Consider the following 13,059-nt stretch of genomic DNA (forward strand, 5'->3'; position numbering starts at 1 on the left):
GTCACCAGATGCACTTAGGTGCTGTGTTTGTTGAAGGAGCTAAGTGTAGTATACTACAGAAGTACACATCATTTTAACAGGATGCAAACGTGGTGAGACTAACCAAATAATACATTATTTTGTCTAATTAGACAACAGATGTGTAGTCTGTATAAAAGTGAGGCATTCTTGTTTAATGACTGAAAATTATTGACCAGAAGTTAAGTTCTGCATGCATTTGCTCAAGAACTGTTTCTGTGCATCAACTACGGCTCTCTTGCTACAGAATCATTTGGAGCAGTCCTTAGTTGCATTGGTCTTTCTGCCAGTAGAATACAATAAGTGTTGTTATACTTCTTTTATTTGAACAGAAGCAAATATTCAACAAATTCTAATGGTGAATTCTTTAATCGAATAGCAAAGAATATTCTGTGCGTATTCAAAAGCTTCATTATTTGCACATGCATATTTTTGATACAAATACTCGCAGATTGTGTTGATGCATATATGTGTAGCTCTAATCCTGTGTGCTTTGTGTTCTTAGCACCAATGCTTTAATGCTGTCAATGTGTTCCACCATTCCAGTAAATTGGAAATATACATGCGTTACAAATATAGTGCAAGCCGTAAGCTTTTCACTCACTTTCATTTTTTGTGTAGCAATCGGTCGGGGCTCTAAACTAAGCAGATTTTAACACAGTTGCACCACATGCAGTCGAAAGGAAAGCATTTGCATAGGTGACAAGACGTTAGAATTCGTCACCAGGCTCTCACTATGTGGAGGCATGCCTAGCCTCCAAAGGAACTCGTGTAAAGGTGTGGCAGTGCATTGGGGCCCTTTATTACAGCATTGCATTTTTGTTAGTTTGGGATGGTGACTTCTCGCAGCAAAACCAAAGGTGTTCCTCGATGCCAGCTTGTGTGGAGCTACTTGCAACCATTGGCATATGCCAATGGTTGCATTAGTACGCATAGTGGCAAGGCAGTGTTAGATAGGTGATGAGTTAAGAGAGTTTGCCATTCAGGCTGGGTAGAAAACATGGAGCCATTTATAGGCGCCTACAAATGTAGAATATTGCATTATAATTTAGGTGCACCTTTTTAAAGGGGCTCTGAAACACTTTTTATATAAGTTGAGAGATGCATTTGTTAAAATAGACTATTTCTGAAATACTTTGCAGCAAAAAGTACTTCAGTGCACTCAGCAGAAGAGGATTTATTGGCAATTAAAGGTCTCCTTTGATCCCTTTTGCAGTGCTCCCTCACTATCGCAACTTAGGCAGCTTGCAGAATATGCATGCATCCGTTTTCGGCAATTAGCCCACACCTTGAATAATGCGTGCCTCCGAAGACAGCTTCACAGTGACGTCACGGACAGGCCACTTGGGTAGAAGAGAGATGCGCCCTCTTGTAGGAATGCTGAATTTATCAATGTCTTGGTGCCTCGTTGACTCTGTGGAATGTCTTTGGACTTCAATACCACAATGACCATGGCCTCCGCTCTTTGGCTAATACGCCAAACGTAACAGTGCCAATACGTCAGCAGCGCCCACACTGGGTAAGCAATGGATGCCATGCTGCAGACTTGCGTTGAAAGGATTCCTAACGTAACGAACTTCGACCAAAATTGCAACACATTTCGAAGGTGTGCAACGCGAGAAGCAGATGACCTGTTCTAGCCAGATGTTGGTGCTTGGGCCTGCTCACCACGCGCCTGGAGCTGCTTCACCCACAGAGACCACTTGGAGCACAAGGTTGTCTTCAGCTAGCCGTAGTGAGTTGGCTTGTCGCAGTGCCGCGTGGCGGCCAAGGTATCTACGCTATGCCGCAGATGCAGCTACATGCAACTGTAGAATGTCTGCTATGTGCACAACAGTGCTGGAGTACGCGCTCAAGCTCATGTGCTCCAGTCAGTCTGGCCATGCTACGTGATGTGGACCGGCTTAGTCCTGCACCAGCTTGACAGGCGGACAGTAGCCGCATCCAAATTGTGCATTTTGAAGCGCTGTCAATTGCTCAATATGAAGTGATGTCTGCAAAGCCGTCTAGCCAGGAGCAGCCAGGAGCGAGTGTGTGCTTACAAGCGTACATGTGGTCTGATCTTAAGTTACTCGTGGTTTGGGGTTAGTTGAGTGTTAAAAACTAATAGAAATTAGCGAGACATTGATAAGCAGTATGGCCAAATTTTCATTCCTGCACAGGGGTGGCCGCGGCCGACCATAAGCAGACAATAGTTGGCTTCTTACAGAAGTACGTAATTCTTCTCAAAATTCGAGATGCAGATTTTTGCTTACTTCAGCCTTTAGTAAACTACATCAATAAATATATACAGTAACAGTAGGAAGAAGAGCACTGGTCCAAACAGCCTTCTTGAGCTATCGTCAGCTATCGGTCAATCGCAGCCATCTATGGGAAACTGCTAAATGATGAAATATGGCAGCTTTGAAACAGGTGAGAAGAAGGCTTTGTTTGAAAAGAGAGCGTTTGAGAAAAAGGTGACTTTGCGCTCCTCTTGTGATCTCCATGTGCCACGCACGACTGCAAAATTTGACTGAGATGTTCACAGCAGCGCATGCTAAGCTTTGAAACAACTGAGAAGAAGGCTTTGTTTGAAAAGAGAGCGTTTGAGAAAAAGGTGACTTTGCACTCCTCTTGTGAGCTCCATGTGCCACGCACGACAGCAAAATTTGACTGAGATGTTCACAGCAGCGCCTGCTAAGCTTTGAAACAAGTGAGAAGAAGGCTTTGTTTGAAAAGAGAGCGTTTGAGAAAAAGGTGACTTTGCGCTCCTCTTGTGAGCTCCATGTGCCACGCACGACTGCAAAATTTGACTGAGATGTTCACAGCAGCGCATGCTAAGCTTTGAAACAAGTGAGAAGGCTTTGTTTGAAAAGAGAGCATTTGAGAGAAAGGTGACTTCGCACTCCTCTTGTGAGCTCCACGTGCCATGCATGACTGCAAAATTTGGCTGAGATGTTCACAGCAGTGCGTCCTATCCGCAGACTGTTTTTTTCATCAAGTCCAAGGGGTGGTTCAGTATCCCTTTAAGTTTAGTTCTCAGTAAACTGAAGTCATGCTTCTCAACTGGTATTGTGTTCACTTGCGAAATTGTCATGGTTGTATCTGTGATGCCCACCCTGAAAAATATTTCAAAGCCTAACTTGAAGTACCATTGCCAGTTTTATTCCCATTGTGGATATGCTCTTTTGTAGCGTTAGTACTTAGACGAATATAACTTGAGTCTAATATGTTACACTTGAGAGCAGAGTACTTGTTTATTCAGCTGGCTGACAAATGCCTTTTTTTTTATTACTTCTACTTCCTCTATATGCATAATTGATAAATATGAATTCGTTTTGTTGAAGAGCAACTTTGGCGTGTTTATTTTGTAGGTTATTTCATCTTTCATTGATAGGCAAGATGCAGTCAGCAAATCTGGATTTGAATTGGTGCATAGGTTTTCGCGATAGTGATCTTTTTGTAACCTTTCAGAAGCCAGAGTTTTGTAATTGTCATCTACAACTTTTGTGCCTACTTGCACATGCACTTTCATTGGCCATTGAGCTGATGGCAGTCAACAGCACTGGCAGTTGATCATTTAATCTGGCAGCTCGAACTGCCTTCAATATCCAACCAGTCCAGTGGTGCCAAACATTTTAAGATATTATATCTGTATCTCAAATACTTACTGCCAAAGTGTCTTGTATTGACATGTGTTTATCTTTATTGGGTGACCGCATTTCACCATCTAAGAAATGTTATCACTCAGTGCAGGTTGTGCCTGCATGTATCGGAAGTTTCTCGAATGTTATCGATGTTTCTGGCCGCTGGCTGTTGTCACTGAACCTTGTGTAATCTGATTGCTTGTATGTGCGACGTGAATTGTGTAGAACTTTCTGAAAGACACATGGGCACCAGCAGTTATTCTGGAAGCTTCAATGACTCTTGTATAAAAGGCAACGCGCTTGCCCTGCAGATCAGATATCGCTGATCGCCGACTGTGTTTGCTGCTATCGTTGTGCTTTGAGTGTAGCCTGTTTTTGTGATCACAGGCTCACCCAATAAAAGTTAGTTTCATCATTCACAGCATTGCTACTGTGTTCTTTATTGTCCCTACTACCTGACAGTATCATGATATAATCGCAAAGTATCTTTGCCCAGCCCTGCTCTGAAATACGTTCTTTTCTAAATTGGCACGTTCGTAAGAATCAATAAATGTAGGCAAATTGATTGCACACCCTGCCTCTTCACGCAGCAGGTGTTGATGCTGCATTGTTAGAAGTTTTGAATAACGCTGGTGACACAGAATCTTGCACTTGTAAATTTGGTGCTCTTATGCTTTCAGGATGGGGGCTGCACTTGTCCCGGTGATGTGAGCAAGGCGTTTGGAGCAGGTGCCGACTTTGTCATGCTCGGTGGCATGTTGGCAGGCCATGATGAGTGTGGTGGAGAGGTGATCGAGAAAGATGGCAAGAAGTACAAGATGTTTTATGGCATGAGTTCAGCCACTGCCATGGAAAAATACCACGGAGGTGTTGCTGAATATAGGTACAGCCTTTAATGTTCTTTGCTGAACATTTTCTGTGCTTGGAATGCTCATATTATTTGTCAACTTAAGAGTTTGGTATATTTATTAATGATGCTGACGCTCTTTTAGCTTGTAAAAAAAGCTGACATGACATTAACATCGTAGGACTGGCCTGAGCTGTAAATGCTGCATTTTACTGTCGCTGAGTTCAATCAAGATAAGCACTAGTTGCTAATGGGACTGCTGCACATTGTGTGTGTATATTAACATATGTAGGCTGACACAGCTGAACTACAGTAATTTATAGTTAAAAAACATTCTGCCTACGAGGCTTTCCTCATGCATCATAGGTGAATGTTACTTTTGAGACTACAAAGGCATAATGGGAGATGCAGGTTAAAAAAGTCCGCCGACGATTACGATACTCCTTGATGCAAAATTTAAGTGCAGCTCTATATGTGTTTCCGTTTTGTGATATATTGGCTGGCACGTACAATCTGTCTAATGTGGCACATTCCAAATGGAGTGAAATGTGGCACGTCTGCCTCGCTAATCAGGAGATTGCGAGAGGCACCATGTGGGTGATGCATGAGTGCGATTCACAGCAGCCACTGCAGACAGACCTCCGCTCATGCAGCGCTTTGTTTCCATACAGACGATGCATGCTATTCTGGCTTCATATCTGGACTGTGGACTGTGGCCATACAGCCCATGCTATGCTTTTCCAGCACTATGCCAGCACTATGCTTTTCTTCTCACGCTTTCATTCCAACAACGAAGAGAGTGGCCCTTCGTTGCAGGGTAGTCGTACCACCAGTGTCAGCGGCAACAACACCCAAGGGAGCGTCACACCGAGCCTTACTTGTAGCTGCTCACTATCACCGATTGCAGGAGCAGTGATCCCCATCACACACACTGGTACCGCGGACTGACTTCAACAGCTGACGTAGAGGTGGTTTTGTGCGACCTTGACTCTCCCTCAAGAGGAAGGGCATGCTGGCTTTTGTTTGAAATTTTAGCTGTTATGTACTTGTTAGCTTGTGATCTACACACCGCACTTATCTGTTTGTAATACCCCTGACACACGGGCACTCTGAAGCCCTTTAGGTAAAGGGACATCTACTGGAAAGGTGTTCAAGCACAGTGACACATGATGGAGTATCTCCCTTACGGCAAAAATCCTTTGCTGGAAAGCAGATCGCGCATCTACTTTTCAAGCAGAGATAGCGTACTCTCGCATACAGTGTGCACAACTCGTCAATAGAAGAAAACCTGTCACAAAACTACGGTGCCCCATAAGTATCTTTTTTTACCTTGTGAAAATGTTTTAATTTTTAGTGGTAATGCAATTTGTCGAACAGTGAAGCTTTTTACTCTAGCAATACTCTCAAATGCTCGCATCATGTCACTCGTATTGCAACACAGACGTGAAAAAGGATGGCAGAAACTTCAGCAGTACCATGGCAGCACCATAATAAACAGCATGCACAGCAAAACACTGACTGTCCATAGTTGCTGGTCCAAGTTAAATTGTTTCTAAGAACGCAAACACATGAAGAAAATTAGCAAATATGCACATTACAAGTCATCAATGGTGGAAAAGAAAGTTTTTAGGTTCTACAATTGCTTAAATGCAAACAACGTACACAGCTTTTTAAAAATATTTTCTCTCTTGCTGTTCTAACAAGCAGTGCTTTTTTTTTTTTTGCTGCGTTCATCTGATAAATCACCTAACGAAATTGGGGCAGTGCCGTGTGTCATTGGTGCAACTCCTTTCTGCAAAGGGTCTTTCAGAGTAACAAAAGGGTTCACTGCAAAGGACTTCACTTTTGCCCGTGTGTCAGGGGTCTATTCCCCAAACCTGGTAAGGGTTCTTTAAAGATTCAACTGTAAATAAGTTTCCAGTTATAAACATTACTATCTCACCTAACCAAGCTGGTGGCAAGTAATGAAGCAACAAGGAAATGAGTTTAGGTATCGGGAAACATTTCTTCTACGTTTCTTTAACTGGCATTTCCTGTGTTTACATTGAGTAGGTTAGTGCTTCTTGTATACTGGGACATCTTTGTTCTTATTAGTGAATTGTTAAGGCATTGATCATGTCAGCATTTACCCTGTTTATGTTTTGTTTTCACTGTCTTTTAGAAAGTGCAGTGTGGCTGTTACTGACAAATAATTGATTCCTGCTAGTCTGAGTTTCCTTAAAACCTGCTGTGATCTTTATTCAATGTACACTGTTCTCTTGCGTCATCAGTTCTACAGTTAACGATTGTTTGAAGTACCATGTTTTCGTAAACAATGGCTGGCTTGCATTACCTTTTGATGCAGGGCATCGGAGGGCAAGACTGTGCAGGTGCCATATCGTGGTCAGGTCCAAGCGACAGTGCTCGACATCCTGGGTGGTCTGCGTTCAGCTTGCACCTACACAGGGGCTGGCCGGCTCAAGGAGCTTACTCGTCGCACAACCTTTATTCGAGTTACACAGCAGCTGAATCAAGTCTTCTGTCAAGAAGCCTGAGCATGTGCTTGTGATATCTTTTGGGCTTGACAGATGTCATGTTTGACACAGGCTGTGCCCTGCGTGTTGTTTTAGAGTTACTAAAAGTGGAAGAATGTTAAAAAATGAAAAAGCAAAAATCTTGTTTGACATATTTTGCTGCCAGCAGATAACGTAGTGTTTTTGAGAATGAGTGACTTTCCAGAGGCATCCAGTGGCCACTGAAGCACTGCTGTGAGCAGAAGACACATTTGAAACCTTGTAAAAGTGAGGCAGAGGCTATAAGCTGTAAGCATTTTACAGCTTTTTTTTCCTTTAATAGTTCAGTAAAAAAAAAGAAAAAAAACTTATCTAAAGCCCAATTCTGTCTAAAAGGTGCTTTTTGTAGGTGTTCAACACTGAACTACACTTGTGGAAAAAAAGTTAAAGGGAGTGTATACAGGTGAAGCGTAACACATTGACGAAAAGACAAGTCTGTGTCTATGGTGTATGCTTTTAAATGATAATGTTATGTATGGTAAGGTTCTGCGTGCCATTCTTCGTAATGTCTCGCACAGGGCCCTTTATTTTTGGTTTTTATGTTTTTGGTTTTAAGAATTCGGCTGCGTCAACCATATATGGCTGAGGCAGTGGTAGCCAAATTGTGGGTAGTACATGGGTTTTTGTATTGTTTCTCATGACTTTGAAAGCATTTTGCGGCTTCTTATTTTTTGTAGCCCATTGCTCTTATTTGCAAGACTTGTGACATTTCTGTGGAGCAGTTAAGGGTTATATGTACACAACTAATTCACTTTATCAGTTTATTTCCATTGCATAAAAATTGTGAGCACATCTTAGTATGCACATCACTAAATCTAGGTGATGTTTGAGAAGCAACATTCACCTTGGGTAATTATTTTTGACATACTAAACAAATGTTCTTACATGTTTCAAAACTGTCAAGTTGTGAAGTGGCAGGCCAGGTGAAACTTATCCTTGTAATGCATCATCTTTGTAGTTATAAATTAGCTTTAAGGTGTGTTCTTAACTAGAGGAAAGAAGTTCAGACAAATCCATGTGCTGCCCACTGTTTCTTTGCCATACTAGTGGCTCATAAACACTCTAGTCGCAGTTTTTCCTATAGTATTCTTGGGATGACAGCAAAGTGGTTAAGGACAACTACTAGTGCGCCACAGTGAACACTACAAACAGAAATTAATGGCAGGCAAAACAGATGCAATTAAGAAAAGAAAGTAATGATTGCTTGGGTGGTAGGCTCACAGCTGCATGCTGATTATCATCTTAACGCTAATGAATTTGCTTTCTTTGGCCTTTTTAATTGCAATTGAATTTGAAAGAAAAATGTGCAGATCCTATGCAGCAGACAAAGCGAAGCTTTGTCTTCTGTTTGTGTTCATTGACATTATTTGGCGGTGATATATTGATGGGATTTGACAGTCGTGACGTGATGTGAAATGTTACCTTGCCTGCTCCGCTTGTATTTGATGTTCTTGCTTCGCTCGACACTTTATGCGAGCCTTCGTCTCCTCAGCACTTAGTGCACACTTCGGCGCCATTCTGGGTTGTAGCGTTGTAGCTTGCAAAACTGCCTTCTCTCTTTCTATTTCCTCGCTCACATTCTCCCCACCTCCTCTCTCTACTATCATTGCTGTTGCGGGTGAGCACGGAGACAAGTGCAGCAGCTCCTGCACTGCATTTGTGAGGGTCACACGGCGTCCAGAGGGCATTGTGCACATGCGACGTGGCATAAATGTTGACACAAGCTCCTCGGATCGTTTTTACTTTGCGCCACGCTCCTGTCATGTACTAACGTGATAATGTTAAGAGCCCCAAATCACAGAAAATCTGGTATTGGACGCTGCGGACATCGCTTGGCAAATAGTCATTCCGAACCACAACCACGCTGGCCCTCCATATGGTGCATACCTTGTTTTACATTCTTCACAAAGTTATTCCTCGCAATTTTTAGAATGACAGCTCGTAAACAAATGTCATGAAACAAAACACCGACAGCGCATGCCTTTAATGTTTTTCTGACATGGCCACGTCTCAACCACGTCTTGATGCGGCCGGCATTAGCGGTGTGCAAGACCACAGCGGCAGCAGCGGAGAGTCAAAGAAAGAGGCAAAGAAAGCTTTGCTTTAAAAAAAAAAAATGAACTTGCAGTAGTCAACCCCCCCTCCTCATTTTCCCCTATTTTAAACCAAAAATGTTGAACCCTAGTTATGGTGCACTAACTGTCGGGCTAGTTGGTCTTGCATAACTGATACAACCAATGACACACCCCCAGAAAGGGTAGACAAGCGCTTGTCTTTGTCTCGCCTTCCTGTGGGTGTGTCTTTGGTTGTACCAACTCCCCTCCCTTATCAACTACTCCAGTTATGGTATTGATAGCATTAGTTCCTACTTATTGACCACTCAGTTTTTTCTCGTCTTTTGTTAAGTTTCATATAGATGTGAAATAAGTCTTTTTGCTGCTCACAGTGAGAAAAACACGGTATAACTTGTTTTCTTTTGCAATGACTACCAGACCAGCTTCTCGGTTGATCAACATTTCCTCTTAATTTTTTTACCATGCCTTAGAGAAGCATGGTAAAAGAACTGGTGTCTTTTCGGTGTTTTCAATGTAGATCATGCTATATAAATTTTTAAAGCCATAGCGACTGGCATATGCTAGTACTTGATCAAGGTATGTGGTAGCAAATGTTTTGTCATACGTAACTATAGCTTGGTGTACAGGGAACATTGCTTGGCCTTTACACAAGTTAAAGCAAACCGTTTTTATTTTATAGTTCTTCGTACTTTTTGTATTGTTGAAACACTGTGTAGACATTTTTACCATATGCTGCTTCTTGCCAAAAGCACCTTGAATTACTCAGTTCCTCTCGGGAGCATTTCTTAATTACACTTAGCACCATTTACCTTTTGAATTTATATGAACGTCCTAAGCACGCAGGTGTTTTGTTGCATCAGGGTTACTGTTTTTGGAGTCTTGTTAACGTTGGGTGCAATGTTACAAAGTTATACTGCAGTATTTAGGTACACCTGGTTTCTTGCATCATGTGTCTTGATTTTATTCAGAAAATTTGATTTCCCTTGGTTGTGCTTTTAAGCTAGCTGCGAAACTCATTGAAACTTAAGTAGCGGGGAAAGTGATCTTATGAAATGGTCAAGTGACCAGTGCCTGATCATGTGTTGCTCTTAGACATGAATAGTTTTCTGTTATTCGATGGAGTAGTTTTAAGTCATAGTTCCTCGTTTTCATAATGCTGAGAGCATAGGCTCGATATTGTAGCATTTAAGTTTATTTCATGCATTGTACAGCGCAAGATGAGTGAGAAAATGTTGCTGTTAGGCAGCTCAAAAAGACAACTCCTTTAACATTCATTTTAATTGAAAAATTTTATCATCTTTGTGCATTTTGATGTGTGTAGACTAAGTTGCAAAGAGTTATGTCAATTATTATTTATGTCAGTTATTAGTTACTGTCATGTTATTTTTGCAGCATTTAGATTGTAAGAGGAGATTGGCAATTATGCAGATATTACCCTGATGAGCATGTTTGAGTTACTTAACTATTCAAAAGTCTATGAAGTCAACAGATAATGAGGCTAAAGAAAGCGTAGGAGAACTTTTTTTTTCAATTGAAGTGTAGAAATGATAATGTTATGAATTAGATTAGGTAAAGGTAAATGAAAGTGGACGAAAAAATAACTTGCCACCGGTGGGAGCCCACAACACTTAAGAACAATAAGTTCCTCTACACCTTCTATGGCCTCATTATCTGTTGTCTTCATATGGTTGTGACTAACAAAAAAATGGGCCCCTCTGTTTCCCTTCCTGTTTGCTCAAAAGCATGTTGCATGTGAAAGTTTACATATTCAGATGTTTTCATGCACTTTTGTTCAAGAGCACATTGGACTGCTTGACCTGGGAGCAGAAACAGCATGTGGTCTTAAAATTTTTGGTGAAAGAACATTCAGAGCTAGACACTAGTCTATTGCCATGTGTGTTTGGAGGATAGCCTGAAGCATGTTCATCGGTGACCTTTAACGAAGGTTGTGAGCTCACTCAGCCTACACAAGTGACCATGAATAGGACTGCACGTAATGAATGTTATTAGGTATTTCACACCAACAGAATATTCTGTATTAGAGGGGGAGGAAGGGTGCTGGCCAAAGATACGATATGCATGAGTCGTGCGTCAGTGAATGGAGACTTTTAAAAGCGTTGTGTTCAGTTATTTTCGCAAGTTATATGCATAGAATTTTTTTTTCTTTCTGGGTTGTTATTGGGGGTGCAGGTTATGTACATGAAAATGCGATATTTTAATGGAAACGCAGTTATTGAAGTCCTGTGGGAGATGTTTAAATCCTGTAACACTGCTGGATTACTTGAAGAGGTGTACACTACTTGCAAGACAATTTGTAGAGTGATTTTTATCTAATTAACAAATTCACTAACTTTGCAATTAAATCAGTCAAGAATGCATGCTCATTTGTAGAATTTAAGCTGGGCAGTAATTAAGTAATATTCATTTAGTAGAAATCCAGTGCTTAGCTATAACACACGTTTTCTGAAAAGTCTTCAAAATAAATTTTGTTGCAAAATACACTGGCATTCCAGTAAACATTTACCAGCACTGTGGAAAATGGGGTAATAAGTGTTCATTCAAGCATATTTGAACTGTTTCATTGATTACAGCCAGGACACACTAAGGCCCTAAAGTTGACCTGATAGGATATCAACTTTTTCGTGACAGCATTGAAAGAATGCTGTGTAGCTTTATTGGCATTTTTACCGGTTGGGTGTTCCCTTTAAAAGTTGATCTGACTGTGGCCCAGTCTGTTTGCTATTTCAGTGGATTTGCTGCCTTTCATAGTTCCTTATTTTGTAATGAATGACATGTGCGGGATGTTGCTATTTAGACAAAAAAAAAAAGACTCCTAATGTGATTGCAAGTGCTGTGGTGCTTCGTCTCAAGTTCTGCATGATCACAACTCCAAAGTACTCCGGCTATGTGCAGTGCTCACTTCCTGAAGGCACATGGGGATGTTCTCGGTTAGGTCATCGGCTGTCTAGTCACTACGTAGATTTTCTAATAAGCTTGAAGTAGAAGGTTTCTGCAGTGTTTTCTAGTAGGAGTGTCAAGTGCCATGCTTGTTGGCTTGTGCCAGTCATGGTATGTGAAGTAGGTTCAGTAGGTTGGAAAAAATTGGCTGGTTTTTTGGAAATTCAGTCATACATGTATTTTTGTTTACATGTGGCATACTTACCACTGCACCAAAGTTTTCATTGCACTCCGTTTACATTTTTCTTTTTGTGCACCTTAGTTTTATTCTTTAGCTGGCTATGATTTTAGGTGCAGTGCTACTGTTAAGGTGTGCTAAGAGTCGATTTAAGTTTGTAACAGTTTCTTGCAATGTATCCTTTGTAAGTATTTTACTATTATTGTCTCCAGAAGATGTGGGTTTACTTTGCCTCCGAGAAAGGAACTTGTGGCAAAGGTAAAGATGAATTTTGTGGAGGCTTCTGAACAAGTGGAGTTTTGCAGTCATTTTGCTATATGGAGAAGAAATCTCTGGTAGCCTTGATGCAGTGTATTGCATGCTATTCAAGTATGCTTCTTTTACACATTATTGGTATCAATCCTAGTCCTCGAATGTTTTTGTATGGATAGGAGCAATGTTTATGTAACACGTGCTCCAAGGTCTGAATTTTTCAACCTTCCAGCGACTGATCGTTTCAAATTGTGATGATTTTGTTGCTGCCCGATGTGATTCAGTTTGCAAGTGATCTGATTATTTTACTGTATATGCACGTGTACTCATTAAATGGTTTTCGGAAGCTGTTTTTGCTATCTTCAATATTGAAGCGCTGCTGTGACAATGCGCACAAAGTTGCTAAATTTCTGGCTATGGGGTGTTTAATCAACCAGAAATCACAGGATAGGTGTCGGTAATATGAACTAAACATCAATGTTATGTACTATTGTACCAGTAACAATAAGATTTGCTGTCGGAAATAGAAAATCTCAAAAGAAAAGGCAAGAGA

The 13,059-nt window shown here is 41.2% G+C and overlaps 1 protein-coding gene across 2 annotated transcripts in view; it reads left to right on the plus strand.

Moving 5' to 3' along the window:
* LOC139050281 (GMP reductase 2-like) overlaps window positions 1-12,858 on the plus strand; it is a 38,370-nt gene extending 25,512 nt beyond the window's left edge. For both annotated transcript variants that reach the window (XM_070526489.1, XM_070526494.1), the window contains 2 exons: window positions 4,325-4,527; window positions 6,836-12,858. In XM_070526489.1, the coding sequence (XP_070382590.1) occupies window positions 4,325-4,527; window positions 6,836-7,025 (393 nt within the window). In that variant the 3' untranslated portion in view covers window positions 7,026-12,858. The remainder of the gene's footprint in view (window positions 1-4,324; window positions 4,528-6,835) is intronic.
* The last annotated feature ends 201 nt before the right edge of the window (window positions 12,859-13,059 follow it).

The sequence above is a fragment of the Dermacentor albipictus genome, chromosome 1, assembly GCF_038994185.2.
Source record: "Dermacentor albipictus isolate Rhodes 1998 colony chromosome 1, USDA_Dalb.pri_finalv2, whole genome shotgun sequence".
Lineage (NCBI taxonomy): Eukaryota > Metazoa > Arthropoda > Arachnida > Ixodida > Ixodidae > Dermacentor > Dermacentor albipictus.